The sequence below is a fragment of the Rutidosis leptorrhynchoides genome, chromosome 9, assembly GCF_046630445.1.
Source record: "Rutidosis leptorrhynchoides isolate AG116_Rl617_1_P2 chromosome 9, CSIRO_AGI_Rlap_v1, whole genome shotgun sequence".
NCBI classification, from domain to species: Eukaryota; Viridiplantae; Streptophyta; class Magnoliopsida; order Asterales; family Asteraceae; genus Rutidosis; species Rutidosis leptorrhynchoides.
Genome location: NC_092341.1, coordinates 368,294,632 through 368,313,546, shown reverse-complemented (window position 1 = coordinate 368,313,546; position 18,915 = coordinate 368,294,632). Strand labels below are relative to the sequence as shown.

Here is an 18,915-nt window from a genome sequence, read left to right as displayed (position 1 = left end):
CATTAACGCATAAACGGAAGAAATTTGAATGGAAGGATGAACAAGAGAAAGCGTTTCAGTTATTGAAGAAAAAGCTAACTACGGCACCTATATTGTCATTGCCTGAAGGGAATGATGATTTTGTGATTTATTGTGACGCATCAAAGCAAGGTTTCGATTGTGTATTAATGCAACGAACAAAGGTGATTGCTTATGCGTCTAGACAATTGAAGATTCACGAACAAAATTATACGACACATGATTTGGAATTAGGCGCGGTTGTTTTTGCATTAAAGACTTGGAGGCACTACTTATATGGGGTCAAAAGTATTATATATACCGACCACAAAAGTCTTCAACACATATTTAATCAGAAACAACTGAATATGAGGCAGCGTAGGTGGATTGAATTGTTGAATGATTACGACTTTGAGATTCGTTACCACCCGGGGAAGGCAAATTTGGTAGCCGACGCCTTGAGCAGGAAGGACAGAGAACCCATTCGAGTAAAATCTATGAATATAATGATTCACAATAATCTTACTACTCAAATAAAGGAGGTGCAACAAAGAGTTTTAAAAGAGGGAAATTTAAAGGATGAAATACCCAAAGGATCGGAGAAGCATCTTAATATTCGGGAAGACGGAACCCGGTATAGGGCTGAAAGGATTTGGGTACCAAAATTTGGAGATATGAGAGAAATGGTACTTAGAGAAGCTCATAAAACCAGATACTAAATACATCCTGGAACGGGGAAGATGTACAAGGATCTCAAGAAACATTTTTGGTGGCCGGGTATGAAAGCCGATGTTGCTAAATACGTAGGAGAATGTTTGATGTGTTCTAAGGTCAAAGCTGAGCATCAGAAACCATCAGGTCTACTTCAACAACCCGAAATCCCGGAATGGAAATGGGAAAACATTACCATGGATTTCATCACTAAATTGCCAAGGACTGCAAGTGGTTTTGATACTATTTGGGTAATAGTTGATCGTCTCACCAAATTAGCACATTTCCTGCCAATAAGAGAAGATGACAAGATGGAGAAGTTAGCACGACTGTATTTGAAGGAAGTCGTCTCCAGACATGGAATACCAATCTCTATTATCTCTGATAGGGATGGCAGATTTATTTCAAGATTCTGGCAGACATTACAGCAAGCATTAGGAACTCGTCTAGACATGAGTACTGCCTATCATCCACAAACTGATGGGCAGAGGAAAAGGACGATACAAACGCTTGAAGACATGCTACGAGCATGTGTTATTGATTTCGGAAACAGTTGGGATCGACATCTACCGTTAGCAGAATTTTCCTACAAGAACAGCTACCATTCAAGCATTGAGATGGCGCCGTTTGAAGCACTTTATGGTAGAAAGTGCAGGTCTCTGATTGGTTGGAGTGAAGTGGGGGATAGACAGATTACGGGTCCGGAGATAATACAAGAAACTACCGAGAAGATCATCCAAATTCAACAACGGTTGAAAACCGCCCAAAGTCGACAAAAGAGCTACGCTGACATTAAAAGGAAAGATATAGAATTTGAAATTGGAGAGATGGTAATGCTTAAAGTTGAATCTTGGAAAGGCGTTGTTCGATTTGGTAAACGAGGGAAATTAAATCCAAGGTATATCAGACCATTCAAGATTATTGATCGTGTCGGACCAGTAGCTTACCAACTTGAGTTACCTCAACAACTCGCAGTTGTACATAACACTTTCCACGTCTCGAATTTGAAGAAATGTTTTGCTAAAGAAGATCTCACTATTCCGTTAGATAAAATCCAAATCAACGAAAAACTTCAATTCATCGAAGAACCCATCGAAATAATGGATCGTGAGGTTAAAAGACTTAAGCAAAACAAGATACCAATTGTTAAGGTTCGATAGAATGCTCATAGAGGACTCGAGTTCACCTGGGAACGAGAAGATCAGATGAAGAAGAAATACCCGCATTTATTTCCAGAAGATACGTCAACACCTCCAACTGCTTAAAATTTCGGGACGAAATTTATTTAACGGGTAGGTACTGTAGTGACCCGAACTTTTCCATGTTTATATATATATTAAATGAAATTGTTATTTACATGATTAAGTGTTTCCAACATGTTCAGCAATCAAACTTGTTAAGACTTGATTAATTGAAATAGGTTTCATATAGACAATTGACCACCCAAGTTGACCGGTGATTCACGAACGTTAAAACTTGTAAAAACTATATGATGACATATATATGGATATATATATATAGTTAACATGATATTATGATAAGTAAACATATCATTAAGTATATTAACAATGAACTACATATGTAAAAGCAATACTACTAACTTAATGATTTTGAAACGAGACATATATGTAACGATTATCGTTGTAATTATATTTAATATATATATATATCATATTAAGAGATATTCATACATCATATTATCATGATAATATAATAATTTAAAATCTCATTTGATATTATAAACATTGGGTTAACAACATTTAACAAGATCGTTAACCTAAAGGTATCAAAACAACACTTACATGTAACGACTAACGATGACTTAACGACTCAGTTAAAATGTATATACATGTAGTGTTTTAATATGTATTCATACACTTTTTAAAGACTTCAAGATACTTATCAAAATACTTCTACTTAACAAAAATGCTTACAATTACATCCTCGTTCAGTTTCATCAACAATTCTACTCGTATGCACCCGTATTCATACTCGTACAATACACAGCTTTTAGATGTATGTACTATTGGTATATACACTCCAATGATCAGCTCTTAGCAGCCCATGTGAGTCACCTAACACATGTGGGAACCATCATTTGGCAACTAGCATGAAATATCTCATAAAATTACAAAAATATGAGTAATCATTCATGACTTATTTACATGAAAATAAAATTACATATCCTTTATATCTAATCCATACACCAACGACCAAAAACACCTACAAACACTTTCAATCTTCAATTTTCTTCATCTAATTGATCTCTCTCAAGTTCTCTCTTCAATTTCTAAGTGTTCTTCATAAATTCTACAAGTTCTAGTTTCATAAAATCAAGAATACTTCCAAGTTTGCTAGCTTACTTCCAATCTTGTAGAGTGATCATCCAACCTCAAGAAATCTTTCTTATTTATAGTAAGATATCTTTCTAATATAAGGTAATACTCATATTCAAACTTTGATTCAATTTCTATAACTATAACAATCTTATTTCGAGTGGAAATCTTACTTGAACTTGTTTTCGTGTCATGATTCTACTTCAAGAACTTTCAAGCCATCCAAGATCCTTTGAAGCTAGATCCATTTGTCTCTTTTCCAGTAGGTTTATCCACAAAATTTTAGGTAGTAATGATGTTCATAACATCATTCGATTCATACATATAAAGCTATCTCATTCGAAGGTTTAAACTTGAAATCACTAGAACATAGTTTAGTTAATTCTAAACTTGTTCGCAAACAAAAGTTAATCCTTCTAACTTGACTTTTAAAATCAACTAAACACATGTTCTATATCTATATGATATGCTAACTTAATAATTTAAAACCTGGAAACACGAAAAACACCGTAAAATTGGACATACGCCGTCGTAGTAACACCGCGGGCTGTTTTGGGTTTGATAATTAAAAACTATGATAAACTTTGATTTAAAAGTTTTTTTTCTGGAAAAATGATTTTTCTTATGAACATGAAACTATATCTAAAAATCATGGTTAAACTCAAAGTGGAAGTATGTTTTTCAAAATGGTCATCAAGACGTCGTTCTTTCGACTGAAATGACTCCCTCTTATAAAAACGAATTGTAACTTATATTTCCGACTATAAACCTATACTTTTTCTGTTTAGATTCATAAAATAGAGTTCAATATGAAACCATAGCAATTTGATTCACTCAAAACGGATTTAAAATGAAGAAGTTATGGGTAAAACAAGATTGAATATTTTTTATTTTTGTAGCTACGGGAAATATTAACAATTCTATACAAATCATATCCTAGCTAACTTATATTGTATTATACATGTATTCTAATATATTATGTAATTTTGGGATACCACAAACACGTATGCAAATGTTTTGACATATCATATCGACACATGTGTATATATTATTTGGAACAACCATAGACACTCTATATGCAGTAATGTGGGAGTTAGCTATACAGGGTTGAGGTTGATTCCAAAAATATATATACTTTGAGTTGTGATCTGGCCTGAGACGTGTATACACTGGGTCATAGATTGATTCAAGATAATATATATCAATTTTTTTCTGTACATCTAACTTTGGACAACTAGTTGTAGGTTACTAACGAGGACAGCTGACTTAATAAATTTAAAACATCAAAATGTATTAAAAGTGTTGTAAATATATTTTGAATATACTTTGATATATATGTACATATTTGTTATAGGTTCGTGAATCGACCAGTGGCCAAGTCTTACTTCCCGACGAAGTAAAAATCTGTGAAAGTGAGTTATAGTCCCACTTTTAAAATCTAATATTTTTGGGATGAGAATACATGCAGGTTTTATAAATGATTTACAAAATAGACACAAGTACGTGAAACTACATTCTATGGTTGAATTATCAAAATCGAGTATGCCCCTTTTTATTAAGTCTGGTAATCTAAGAATTAGGGAACAGGCACCCTAATTGACGCGAATCCTAAAGATAGATCTATTGGGCCTAACAAACCCCATCCAAAGTACCGGATGCTTTAGTACTTCGAAATTTATATCATATCCGAAGGATGTCCCGAAATGATGGGGATATTCTTATATATGCATCTTGTTAATGTCGGTTACCAGGTGTTCACCATATGAATGATTTTTATCTCTATGTATGAGATGTATATTGAAATATGAAATCTTGTGGTCTATTGTTACGATTTGATATATATAGGTTAAACCTATAACTCACCAACATTTTTTTGTTGACGTTTTAAGCATGTTTATTCTCAGGTGATTATTAAGAGCTTCCGCTGTCGCATACTTAAATAAGGACAAGATTTGGAGTCCATGCTTGTATGATATTGTGTAAAAACTGCATTCAAGAAACTTATTTCATTGTAACATATTTGTATTGTAAACCATTATGTAATAGTCGTGTGTAAACAGGATATTTTAGATTATCATTATTTGATAATCTACGTAAAGCTTTTTAAACCTTTATTGATGAAATAAAGGTTATGGTTTGTTTTAAAATGAATGCAGTCTTTGAAAAACGTCTCATATAGAGGTCAAAACCTCGCAACGAAATCAATTAATATGGAACATTTTTAATCAATAAGAACGGGACATTTCACATAAAACCATAACTTAGCGCGAGCCATTATAAACCGGGTAACCCGTCGATGGTGGGTCTATGTTTAACCGCCCTGCTGAGATCTTCATCTCATTAGGGGTTATTCACGGTACTACGGACCGTAGAGCTAAACTCAATTGACCCTTAAATCCCTCCTTATTGATGTCAGGTATGGACCGAACCCGACACATTTATTCTATACTTGATCATTTGGCACCATCCGTGGGACTCCAAGTTAAAAGATTTTGACAGATCTTTTTTTCTTTATGTCCACTACTCACTTGATTTTTCTCTACATGTATCTGTTAAGAAAGAATAAAGTGCACACAATGGCTAACTGCCAACAGAAACAAGGAAGTAAGTGCAAATCGGGCGCTGGCAGAAGTTTAGAGACAACAGAGATATCCTTCCCTGCCGTCCGAGCATTCAACACCTCCTGTGCACCTATTATGGTGCAGGGATACTTTCCTGAGTCAGCTCATGGCGTGAAACGGCTTCACATGGATAACGGTAGTAGTGTCGACATCATGTACGAACACTACTTCCGATAATTGCCCACGCCAATAAGGCAAACAATCAAACCTCTGACCACATCCTTGTCTGGGTTCTCAGGAGAGTCGGCATGGCCTATTGGAATTTTGAACTTGAGATTGGAACTGAGAGACAACAAAGATAAGCTCGAGAAGCGCACTGAGAGCATAGAGTTATGTGTTGTACGCTCACACTCTAGGTACAACGCTATATTAGGCCAAACCTCAATCCAAAAGTTCGGTGCTATACCTTCCACGATTCATGGGATGGTTAGGTTTCCAACGGAACGAGGGATCGCCACCCTCAAATCAATGCCGCTAGATGCCTTATGTGCGTCTGTGAAAGGATCCGAAACTAATCATCCGGACGTTGTCCATATTGATTACAAACGAATTACAATAGTTGATAACATTGCGAGGTACTTGCCCTCTATATGATACATCTTACAAACGTTGCATTTATTCTTAAAAGGCAATCTATAGTTACATCCAGAATTGACATAATCGCCTGACATTTCATAATATTCAAATGACATAAACCGCCATTTACTTAATAATAGTCTCTATGAACTTCAATGACTCGAATGCAACGCCTTATGATATAAGTCCTTAATAGCCTCAAGTAGTATCCTTAGTACGAGCTAATGCACAGCGGAAGACTTAATTCATACCTGAGAATAACATGCTTTAAAATGTCAACATAAAGTTGGTGAGATATAGGTTTAATGCCGGCAGCGATATATATATATATATAGACCACAAGATTTCATATATAAACATTTTCATAAAAATATTCTAAGTGGTTGAGCACTTGGTAACCATACTTAACATTCAATCACGTCGCATATTCCCTTTAATATGAAATCTTACTACACCGTACCAAGTGTAGTCACAAAACGAAGTACTGTGCAACCGTTGAATACTGGTCGTCCAGTCCGGTTGGGGTTGTCAGGCCCGATAGATCTATCAACAGGATTCGCGTTTACAATACCGCTGTAAATATTAGTTACCAAGCTACAGGGAAGTATGCCAGTGGTACAAATCAACGTAGAATATATTTTTCAGTTACTTGTGTCCATAACGTAAATCATTTATAAAAACAGCGCATGTATTCTCAGCCCAAAAATATTTAGAGTTTAAAAGGGACTATATACTCACTTTCGTCTTGAAGATATATATATTTTGACTTGGTCTCCGGTTGATATCACGAACCTATCCATATATAATATATCAATACCTTTTCTTTTTAAACAAACGTCACATATATATACTTGTTATACTTTTAATACTTTTAATAATTCCTTAGTCCGTAGTTAGCAGTTCGATGTTAGTAATTCAATTTTAATGGTTCATTTTTAGATGTTTAATAAACCCCCAACGAAATAATAAAACCCCCATCGTATATGTATTGGTCGAGATTAATCTTGACCCACGGTACCGGTGTTGTCAAATGACGTGTTGCGTACATAAAGTACCGGTGTTGTCAAATGACGTGTTGCGTACAATCATGGGATCTTATGATTAATCTTCTCGTGTTGTTTACGGGTAATCCTGAACCATATAAAATTGAATTATAAGTACATATATATAAAATATCATGTTATTTTAAAAAGATGTGATTTATTTAATTTTTCCCAATTATTTTCGTGGCTAAACTAGTCTTGGATATCCGATTTTGTTTCGGTCATAGTTTCTTCGTTACAACTCCGTTTTCGTTGATTCAACTTGCCATCTCCTTGGATCGAGTCCCTCTTTAAGACTATGAACTGTAAATACCTTAGTTTGTATTCAAAATCACACGGCATAGGTGAAACTTTAGTGAAACTTATGAAGTTAAACATTTTTGTTACAAAAAATATCATTTAATGACCATTTTTCTAAAAATACTTATACTTTGAATTAAATCATGAAATTTTTATGTGTTAACATATTTATAGTAAAAATCATTTTTCCAGAGAATAAACTTCCAATTCAAAGTTTAAGATGGTTTTTAATTATCCAACCCAAAACAGCCCCCGGTTGCACTCCGACGTCGTAAAAACAGTTTTTAAGGTGTTCTTTGAAAAACCAAGTTATACCTTGTTAAATTAGCATATACTTAAGTTATATTATAGGTCTTGAAGTATTTTAAAAGTTAAGTTAGAAGGATCTATTTAGTTTGCAAACAAGTTTGAAAACTTTCAAACTATGTTCTTGTTGTTAAAATTGTATACCACAAAATATGATAGCTATATATATATGAATCGAATAAAGTTATGAACATAGTTACTACCTCAAGTTCCTTGGACAAGGTTGCTGTAAAAGAGGAGTAAAAAGCTAGAACCAAAAGGGTGATGGAATTGGATGAAAGATTGGAAGTAAGTTTGTGTTCTTGGAAGGATTTCTTGAAGTGTTTTTGTAAGGTTTTCTTATGAGGTTTAAGTGTTGTTTTTGAAGCTAAATGATGGGGAAAATGCTTAGAGATGATCAAGTATGAAGTTAAGAGTATTTTGAGAGAGAAATGGAAGTGTAAGTATGAGAAAATGGGGTGAAGAAATGGTGTGCATGCATAAAAATGTTTTTAGGTTATAAAGGAAAAAAAGATACCTAACTTTGTTTTCTTGCTAAATAATTCATGCTACTTGACAAATGGTTGGTTCCACATGTTTCTTAATCATTTAAGGCTGCTAAGGAGCAGATTTTTATTGGTATATACCAATAGTAAATACATCTAGAAGCTGCGTATGATACGGGTACATATACCCTAGGTATACGTATAGAAATCTTTGAGAAAACGGAACGAGGATTCAAATATAGCTATCTTTTGTAAATATACTTATATTGATTTATGTATTTAAGTCTTTAAAAGTGATTAAATACATTACTTATACGATATATGTATAAACATTATAGGTCATAAGTATTTAAGTCAAATAACGTTACGTATGGTTATCGTTTTGAAAACTTAAGTTAGTAGTTTCAAAATATACTTATAACTTATTGTTATTAATACAAAATGAGATATTAAAACATTCTTAGATCATGTTAAATATGTATATATACATATATATACACAAACGTATAATTATCATATATTGTACAGTTCGTGATATCATCGGTCAAACTAGACGGTCAAACGTTGTGTAAAACTCTTTTCGAAAACATAAGTCTCAACAATTTGGATTACTTATCATGTTGGTAAGGTTTAATTTATGTAAATATTAATCTTATAAGTATAGAACGATCGAAAAAGTGCGGGTCAACTTTAGGGTTTTTGCTTATCGTGTCGGAACCATATAGAGATTAGAGTTTAAATTTGGTCGGAAATTTCCGGGTCGTTACAGTACCCACCCGTTAAAGGAATTTCGTCCTCGAAATTTGGTAAAGGTTGTCATAAATAACAATAGGAATATTTTCATGACGAATATGAGGTAATAATGAAATTTTATCATTATTGAAAGATTTAGATAAAACGATTCGGTTATGTGAGACGCACGAGCGAAGCTATCACAAAAGAGTGAAATGAGTAAATATAGAATTGTTGTAACCGATGACGTGATTAGGATTGATTTCCGGAATTTATGGAAAATCTTACGTAATAAGATTTGGTTCTTTGGCGATCAAGATCTTCTTTGATTTAGTGCGGCGATCTGTTTCGATTTCTTTGTCGAATATTTTGCTATAAATCCATTTCCTTCTCTTCCTTATTTCCACAACTCACATCTTCTATCCTTTCTCCTTCAACTCATACCTTAAAGTATTCTTTTAAATGCTCCATCCCGTTCTAATTCTTGTTATACTTCTAACTTTCATATCTTTCATTCTTCTCTTTCATTTATCGCCCGAAGAATCTATTTACTTCTATCCTTTCCTTGGAATTATAATATTTTTAATTCTCCCGTGTCTTTACGTTGCAATACGTATTGATATACACGGTTTGTAAATCCTGGGTGATTTTCGGCCTTTGTATTCTTCATTATTTTTCAAAGCTTCATACTTTCATTTTCTCTTCCTGACTTCGAGTCAAGCGAGTAATGGTCCGGAATTTGTAGATATGAGATTCGAAATGAGTATAGCTAATGCTCTAAGAAAGAAATGGTAATAGGACAAATTTTGATTTGTCAAATTACCAGAATACCCCGGAAAAGATAGAACTGTCAGGATGACATGTTCCTATTATGTTTGAGAATTGGATAGAATGTAAGAGCCGTGTAACATGGCACATGATGATGGTACTGTGAATCATCACATTTCATTAGAAACTTAACATGACTTACTGTAATATAATGAAGTTGATCAAGTTTCATTATATTATACTAATTCATGCATCAGTTCCCAACACTGCTTCAGAACATTCCTATTTTAAACTTGAAGGTTTTAGAACTTAGAAACTAACACAGTTTCTTTTATGTTGTAACGCAGATATTACGGAGAGATAAATATTCTCAGATAAGAATAGTTGTGAAAATATTTCCAGAAATATGGAGAATATGTATAACGGAAGATATGAAGATATCTTATAATATCTAGGATAAGATGATGATGAAGAATATCATCGGGAAAGGTTTAGGATAAGGGGTAGGGTTTTTACTAATGGTTTCAGCAGGCACTGAATCGTTTGAATCCTTTGAAAGCAGATTCAGTTCTTGTGATTTATCTACATCCTCCTTCATACTTTGCTCAATCCGTTTTCCAGTTCCAACTCTCCTCTTTTTCTAAGCTTTACCAACACAATGTACTTCATCATTAAACTTTTGACTGTTAAAGTCGTTTACAGTTTTTGCTGCTTCTTCAGCATTTCAAGAACTACTTCATAGTCCAGGATTTTTTTTCAGAACTTCACATTCGAAATATGTAATTCTTAGGGATAGTCGTTCTCGGTATAACTGGGAGAATTTCTACGAGATTTTCAAAATACTGATTGCGGATCTCGCCAAAGAGATAACGAGTTGCTGGTACGTCTGCTGATGATGTTGTGAAAAAGGTTCTCCGGTAACAATGGCGAAAGGACAAAGTATAAATATCGAGATTATAATAGGAGTAGTCTCACTGAGAAGTTGAAGTGGAGCTGTGACAAAATTAGCTTCTTGAAAAGGAATCGTATGATTGTTTTTGATAATGAATGATAAGGAATTCGACGCGGATACGTTTTAACTATAACTTCGGTTTCGAAAATTTTTCAGGTGCATTACTGTATGCATAAATCTTTCTTCCGTAAACGAGGTGCGGCTGGTTCAACTTCTCGATCGAGGTGTTTTCAAGAATCATGAAAAGATTTGAATGAGGATTATAATTGTCGAAGTACAAATGAGGTTTAGGATGAAATCAAGTGGCAAACTTGAAGAATTATTTAGTTTCATATGTTATAATCAATATTTTAATTTAATTCATTTTAATTGTCCAAAGTTAGCAGTCCAATAGTCCGATGGTTCAATGATTCATATATAATTTAATATATAATATTCGAATTAAATAATACGTATCGTGACCCGTATACCGGTCTCGGTGTCGATCACAACTCAAAGTATATATATATTTTGAAATCAACTCCGACCCTGTATAGCCAACTCCCGCCTTCACATATAGAGTGTCTACGGTTGTTCCGAAATATATATATAGATGGGTCGATATGATAAGTCGAAACCTTGCATACGTGTCCCGTTATTTAAAGTGCGTAAAAGTAAATAACAGAAATTAAATGATGATAAATAAAATTGCGAGAATGTAAATTGCGATAAATTAAATGTTAATCAGTTAACTGGGAACAGTTAGCCGGAACAGTTAGCGTGAAATCCTATCACAATTTCAATTAATTAATTCGTTTGTTTCTAACACTTTTTATTTTTGTCCAATGTTTTCTTCATTATGCCACTTGTTGGATTCTGATAGATCAAAATCCAAATATGAAATTTGAATAGAAATGGTTATTCTGTGGTGAACGGATACGTATATCGGTAGTTGTAAGTAGGATAGTAAATGACCGTTGAATCAGATTTAGAGAATGTACAACGTAACTTATTAATGTGAATTCTAAATATTCCTCGGGTACTACCCACCCGTTAAAATATTTTCATCATTAACAGTTTGTACGAAAGAATTTTTAATTACAATCTTTATAAAAATATACTTGCATATATATTTTCTTCAGATGTAATCATAGATTCAATGAGTCAATGAAGTATTAAACTCATTTGATTTATCGTTAATACTAGATTACATAACTTCTAAAGCATTAGAGATTACATAATCGCCAGGTCGAACGAAGATAAATGAGGTAAAACGATACGTAAAGCGAATATAATCGATGTAGAACGATATATAGAACGAAGATCATACTCGAAGTTCCGATGAGGTTTTTGAGGTATGTGATGTTGATATCCGAGATACAGTTTGTGATGATGAGATTTTGGGGGTGACAAAAGTACTGTCGGCGTTGTTGATAGTGATACAGATTATGCTGCTGGTGCTGGTGCTGGTGTTTGTAACCTTCGCACCGTATTTTCTAAAGCCACTACCCGAGCGCGAAGCTCGTTGACTTCTTCTATTATACCGGGATGATTGACAGTTGGAACGAGCGAATGAACAAGATTCGAAATATGGGATAGTATGTAATCATGACGAGATACTCTAGAAATGAGCGAGAAAATGGTGTTTCGAATAGGTTCGCCGGTAAGTGCTTCAGGTTCATCGTTAAGAGGACAATTTGGTGGATGGAATGGATCACCTTCTTCTTGTCTCCAGAGATTTAGTATATTACGAACCCATCCCCAATTCATCCAAAATAGATGATGGGAAATTGGTTGATCCATTCCGGTGACGCTGTTCTCGGAGCTCGAATGGAAATCCATATCGGCGTAGCTATCGAAGTCGGAGGAATTCGAACTGGATGAAGAATCCATCTTGTATAGTCGGAGAAATGAATTTTTGGTTTGGAATAGATTATAGGAGTTGGGTTTGGTACTCTTCAATACATAATTTACATATGTATATATAATATCAAAATCCCATGAATTACGGAGAATCTTTGAAATACGTCAGGCAATGTCTATAGTAACAGATACGCTAAGATATGAATTTTGTCTATACACTATCGATGCACTAAATGCAGTAAGACGTGTCTAGACTTAAGAATGATAAGCAGGCAGTTCCCTAAGGATGATAAGCAGATGATTTCCGACTAGGATTGATAAGCAAAACTTTTGACAGGCAGACACGGTCAAAGTCCAGACTCACTTAATGTATCCTAACAACTACTAGTTAGACACACTAATGCAAAGCCTGGTTCGCTAAGACCAACGCTCTGATACCAACTGAAAGGATCCAAAACTAATCATCCGGACGTTGTCCATATTGATTACAAACGAATTACAATAGTTGATAACATTGCGAGGTACTTGCCCTCTATATGATACATCTTACAAACGTTGCATTTATTCTTAAAAGGCAATCTATAGTTACATCCAGAATTGACATAATCGCCTGACATTTCATAATATTCAAATGACATAAACTGCCATTTACTTAATAATAGTCTCTATGAACTTCAATGACTCGAATGCAACGCCTTATGATATAAGTCCTTAATAGCCTCAAGTAGTATCCTTAGTACGAGCTAATGCACAGCGGAAGACTTAATTCATACCTGAGAATAACATGCTTTAAAATGTCAACATAAAGTTGGTGAGATATAGGTTTAATGCCGGCAGCGATATATATATATATATATAGACCACAAGATTTCATATATAAACATTTTCATAAAAATATTCTAAGTGGTTGAGCACTTGGTAACCATACTTAACATTCAATCACGTCGCATATTCCCTTTAATATGAAATCTTACTACACCGTACCAAGTGTAGTCACAAAACGAAGTACTGTGCAACCGTTGAATACTGGTCGTCCAGTCCGGTTGGGGTTGTCAGGCCCGATAGATCTATCAACAGGATTCGCGTTTACAATACCGCTGTAAATATTAGTTACCAAGCTACAGGGAAGTATGCCAGTGGTACAAATCAACGTAGAATATATTTTTCAGTTACTTGTGTCCATAACGTAAATCATTTATAAAAACAGCGCATGTATTCTCAGCCCAAAAATATTTAGAGTTTAAAAGGGACTATATACTCACTTTCGTCTTGAAGATATATATATTTTGACTTGGTCTCCGGTTGATATCACGAACCTATCTATATATAATATATCAATACCTTTTCTTTTTAAACAAACGTCACATATATATACTTGTTATACTTTTAATACTTTTAATAATTCCTTAGTCCGTAGTTAGCAGTTCGATGTTAGTAATTCAATTTTAATGGTTCATTTTTAGATGTTTAATAAACCCCCAACGAAATAATAAAACCCCCATCGTATATGTATTGGTCGAGATTAATCTTGACCCACGGTACCGGTGTTGTCAAATGACGTGTTGCGTACATAAAGTACCGGTGTTGTCAAATGACGTGTTGCGTACAATCATGGGATCTTATGATTAATCTTCTCGTGTTGTTTACGGGTAATCCTGAACCATATAAAATTGAATTATAAGTACATATATATAAAATATCATGTTATCTTAAAAAGATGTGATTTATTTAATTTTTCCCAATTATTTTCGTGGCTAAACTAGTCTTGGATATCCGATTTTGTTTCGGTCATAGTTTCTTCGTTACAACTCCGTTTTCGTTGATTCAACTTGCCATCTCCTTGGATCGAGTCCCTCTTTAAGACTATGAACTGTAAATACCTTAGTTTGTATTCAAAATCACACGGCATAGGTGAAACTTTAGTAAAACTTATGAAGTTAAACATTTTTGTTACAAAAAATATCATTTAATGACCATTTTTCTAAAAATACTTATACTTTGAATTAAATCATGAAATTTTTATGTGTTAACATATTTATAGTAAAAATCATTTTTCCAGAGAATAAACTTCCAATTCAAAGTTTAAGATGGTTTTTAATTATCCAACCCAAAACAGCCCCCGGTTGCACTCCGACGTCGTAAAAACAGTTTTTAAGGTGTTCTTTGAAAAACCAAGTTATACCTTGTTAAATTAGCATATACTTAAGTTATATTATAGGTCTTGAAGTATTTTAAAAGTTAAGTTAGAAGGATCTATTTAGTTTGCAAACAAGTTTGAAAACTTTCAAACTATGTTCTTGTTGTTAAAATTGTATACCACAAAATATGATAGCTATATATATATGAATCGAATAAAGTTATGAACATAGTTACTACCTCAATTTCCTTGGACAAGGTTGCTGTAAAAGAGGAGTAAAAAGCTAGAACCAAAAGGGTGATGGAATTGGATGAAAGATTGGAAGTAAGTTTGTGTTCTTGGAAGGATTTCTTGAAGTGTTTTTGTAAGGTTTTCTTATGAGGTTTAAGTGTTGTTTTTGAAGCTAAATGATGGGGAAAATGCTTAGAGATGATCAAGTATGAAGTTAAGAGTATTTTGAGAGAGAAATGGAAGTGTAAGTATGAGAAAATGGGGTGAAGAAATGGTGTGCATGCATAAAAATGTTTTTAGGTTATAAAGGAAAAAAAGATACCTAACTTTGTTTTCTTGCTAAATAATTCATGCTACTTGACAAATGGTTGGTTCCACATGTTTCTTAATCATTTAAGGCTGCTAAGGAGCAGATTTTTATTGGTATATACCAATAGTAAATACATCTAGAAGCTGCGTATGATACGGGTACATATACCCTAGGTATACGTATAGAAATCTTTGAGAAAACGGAACGAGGATTCAAATATAGCTATCTTTTGTAAATATACTTATATTGATTTATGTATTTAAGTCTTTAAAAGTGATTAAATACATTACTTATACGATATATGTATAAACATTATAGGTCATAAGTATTTAAGTCAAATAACGTTACGTATGGTTATCGTTTTGAAAACTTAAGTTAGTAGTTTCAAAATATACTTATAACTTATTGTTATTAATACAAAATGAGATATTAAAACATTCTTAGATCATGTTAAATATGTATATATACATATATATACACAAACGTATAATTATCATATATTGTACAGTTCGTGATATCATCGGTCAAACTAGACGGTCAAACGTTGTGTAAAACTCTTTTCGAAAACATAAGTCTCAACAATTTGGATTACTTATCATGTTGGTAAGGTTTAATTTATGTAAATATTAATCTTATAAGTATAGAACGATCGAAAAAGTGCGGGTCAACTTTAGGGTTTTTGCTTATCGTGTCGGAACCATATAGAGATTAGAGTTTAAATTTGGTCGGAAATTTCCGGGTCGTTACAGTCTGTTACCGACAAGAAGGATGTTGAGGGGCGCAAAAGAATGGTTGTTCATAGTTAACCCCTCATACTGAGAAATATCCTCATCTCTAATTCGGATGTATTCTGGTGGTGTAACGCAGATATGATTAGAGTGCCGCGAGAAATAGTGCAGCATCACCTCAATGATATCACCAATCTGACTCCTATCAAGCAGAAGAAGCGGCCAATGGCACCAGGCAGGAGCGAATGGTTGTGCAGAGAAGTTGACAAGCTAGTTAAAGCTAACATCCTTTGCAAAGTAAAATACCAGACATGGGTAGCCAACCCTGTCTTGGTGGCGAAGTTTGATGGGACATGGCGACTCTGCATCGATTTTAAGGATATTAACAAAGCGTGTCCCAAGATAACTACCCATTACCAGAGATAGACTGGAAGGTTGAATCACCCGCTGGCTTCAAGTTTAAGTGTTTCTTGGATGCTTACAAGGGATACCACCAAATATAAATGGCGGAGGAGGATGAAGAGAAGATTGTTTTCCACATGGACCAATGGATATACTGTTATACCAAGATGCCCTTCGGATTGAAGAACGCAGGTGCTACATATCAGCGCACCATAGATACCGCATTCTCTAAAAAAATTGGGCGCAATTTAGAGGCGTACGTTGACGATCTTGTTATCAAAAGCAACAGTGAGGAACAGTTGCCGGTCGACATCCAAGAAACATTTAACACATTCAGAAGCATCAATATCAAGCTTAAACCCGCAAAGTGTAGCTTTGGGGAAGATGAAGGAAACTTTTTGGGGTACATAGTGACTCCACGGGGAATCAAGGCGAATCCAAAGAAAATAGAAGCAATGAAAAATTCCCTCTCCCAGAACAAAAAAGTAAGTCCAAAGCCTCAATGGGAAACTAGCAGCGCTGACGCGATTCTTATCTAAGGCTACAGAAAAGTCGCTTCCATTCTTTCACATGTTGAAAGATTGCGCCAAAAAATTAGACTTCAAGTGGACTGATGAGGTAGAGAAAGCATTCCAAGAAATGAAGGCGCTCCTCAAAAATCTCCCAACACTGACGGCACCCATCGCAGGCGAAACCTTGATACTTTACCTCGCTATCTCTAAAGAGGCTGTTTGTTCAGTCCTTATAGCTGAGCGAGGAGACGCCCAAATGCCCATATATTTCGTTAGCAAAGCACTATCGGGAAGTGAGTTAAATTACCTCCCCATAGAAAAATTGGTATATGCGCTCGTCGTCACCGCCCGCTGCCTACGCAGGTATTTTCAAGCGCACCCGATTACGGTGCTCACTGACTAACCTATTCGGAAACTGCTCTATAGGCCAGAAATATCGAGGAGATTGGAATAATGGGCAATAGAGCTAGGCGAGCACGAAATCGCGTATTGCGCTAGGAACGCCATTAAGGGCCAGGTAATGGCCGACTATCTGGTCGAGACAGCCGCTGATATGCCAAAAATTTGCGATCCTGAACAACTCCCCACACCCTCTCCTGAATTGTGGGAGCTATATACCAACGGCGCGGCAAGCTCTGAGGGAAACGGAGCAGGTTTAATCCTCACGGGCCCGCATCAAGAAGAGCAAACGTATGCACTGCGATTTAATTTTAAAATAACAAACAATGAGGCAGAATACAAAGCGCTACTAGCAGGAATGCGAATTGCCAAGGAAATAGGAGTGAAGAAGCTACAAGATTATATAGACTCACAATTGGTCGCTAACCAGATAAATGGCATGTTTGACGCTAACGACAAATCTATGCAGTCGTATTTGGCTCCGGTTCACTCCTCGGCAGATGCGTTTACCGATTTTAAGATCAGTCAAATACAGAGAAGTCAAAACAAACAAGTAAATGTACTCAGTAAAATGGTGGCTCTTACATTTAATCATTTAAAAAAGAAGGTGTTAGTAGAACACATTTTCAAGAAATCTACCGAGCCTGAGATAACGGTTGCATCAGTTGAAGAAGAGGAAAAGACTTGGATGACGGATATCATAGAATACCTTCGAACTGGATCCCTGCCAGAAAATGAGAAAGAAGCAATGAAGATCAGAGTGAAAGCGCCAAACTATAAACTACGAGGAGACGTCCTGTACCGAAAGTCCTATCTAGGCGCGACCCTGTGATGCGTGGAACCCAAGGAAGCCGCAACGATCATTGATGAGATTCATAAGGGGTCCTACGGGTTTCACTCCAGATTCAGGACAGCCACTGAGAGGATCAAGCGGCTAGGTTATTATTAGCCGAGAATGTATGCTGACACGGCCGAAAGGATAAGGATTTGCCAAGAATGTCAATTGCATGAGCCAGTTAGTAGGGCGCCTCAACATCCCATGATACCTATCACCTCGCCATGGTCGTTTTGTAAATGTGTTATCGACATAGTGGGACCTTTTCCAAAAGGCGTCGGGAACGCATAATACTTAGTAGTCTCTATCGACTTCTTCACCAAATGGGTAGAAGCGAAACCCTTGGCACCATTACAAGCAAGCGAATCAGAGATTTTTTCTGGGAAAGCATTGTATGTATATTTGGAATACCCAATGAAATCGTGAGTGACAACGGTACACAATTCGAAGGTAATCCCTTCTGCAGCAGGTGCCAAGACTTGAACATCAAGCAGAATTTCACTTCCGTTAAGAACCCTCAAGCTAACGGTCAATGTGAGGTTAAAAATCGAGATATTGTGCACGCCATCAAAACAAGGCTGGGAATGAAGCGCAAAGGATGGGTGGATGAATTGCCTAAAGTCTTATGGGCCCACAGAACAATGCACAAGAACAGCAAAGGAGAAACGCCATTTAGCTTGGTATATGGCTCC

The 18,915-nt window shown here is 35.3% G+C and overlaps 1 protein-coding gene across 1 annotated transcript; it reads left to right on the top strand.

The window, feature by feature from the left end:
- The first annotated feature begins 17,509 nt into the window (after positions 1-17,509).
- Positions 17,510-18,220, top strand: LOC139869306 (uncharacterized). The gene has a single exon (XM_071857618.1). The coding sequence runs from the start codon at positions 17,510-17,512 to the stop codon at positions 18,218-18,220; it is 711 nt and encodes a 236-aa protein (XP_071713719.1).
- Positions 18,221-18,915: the final 695 nt, after the last annotated feature.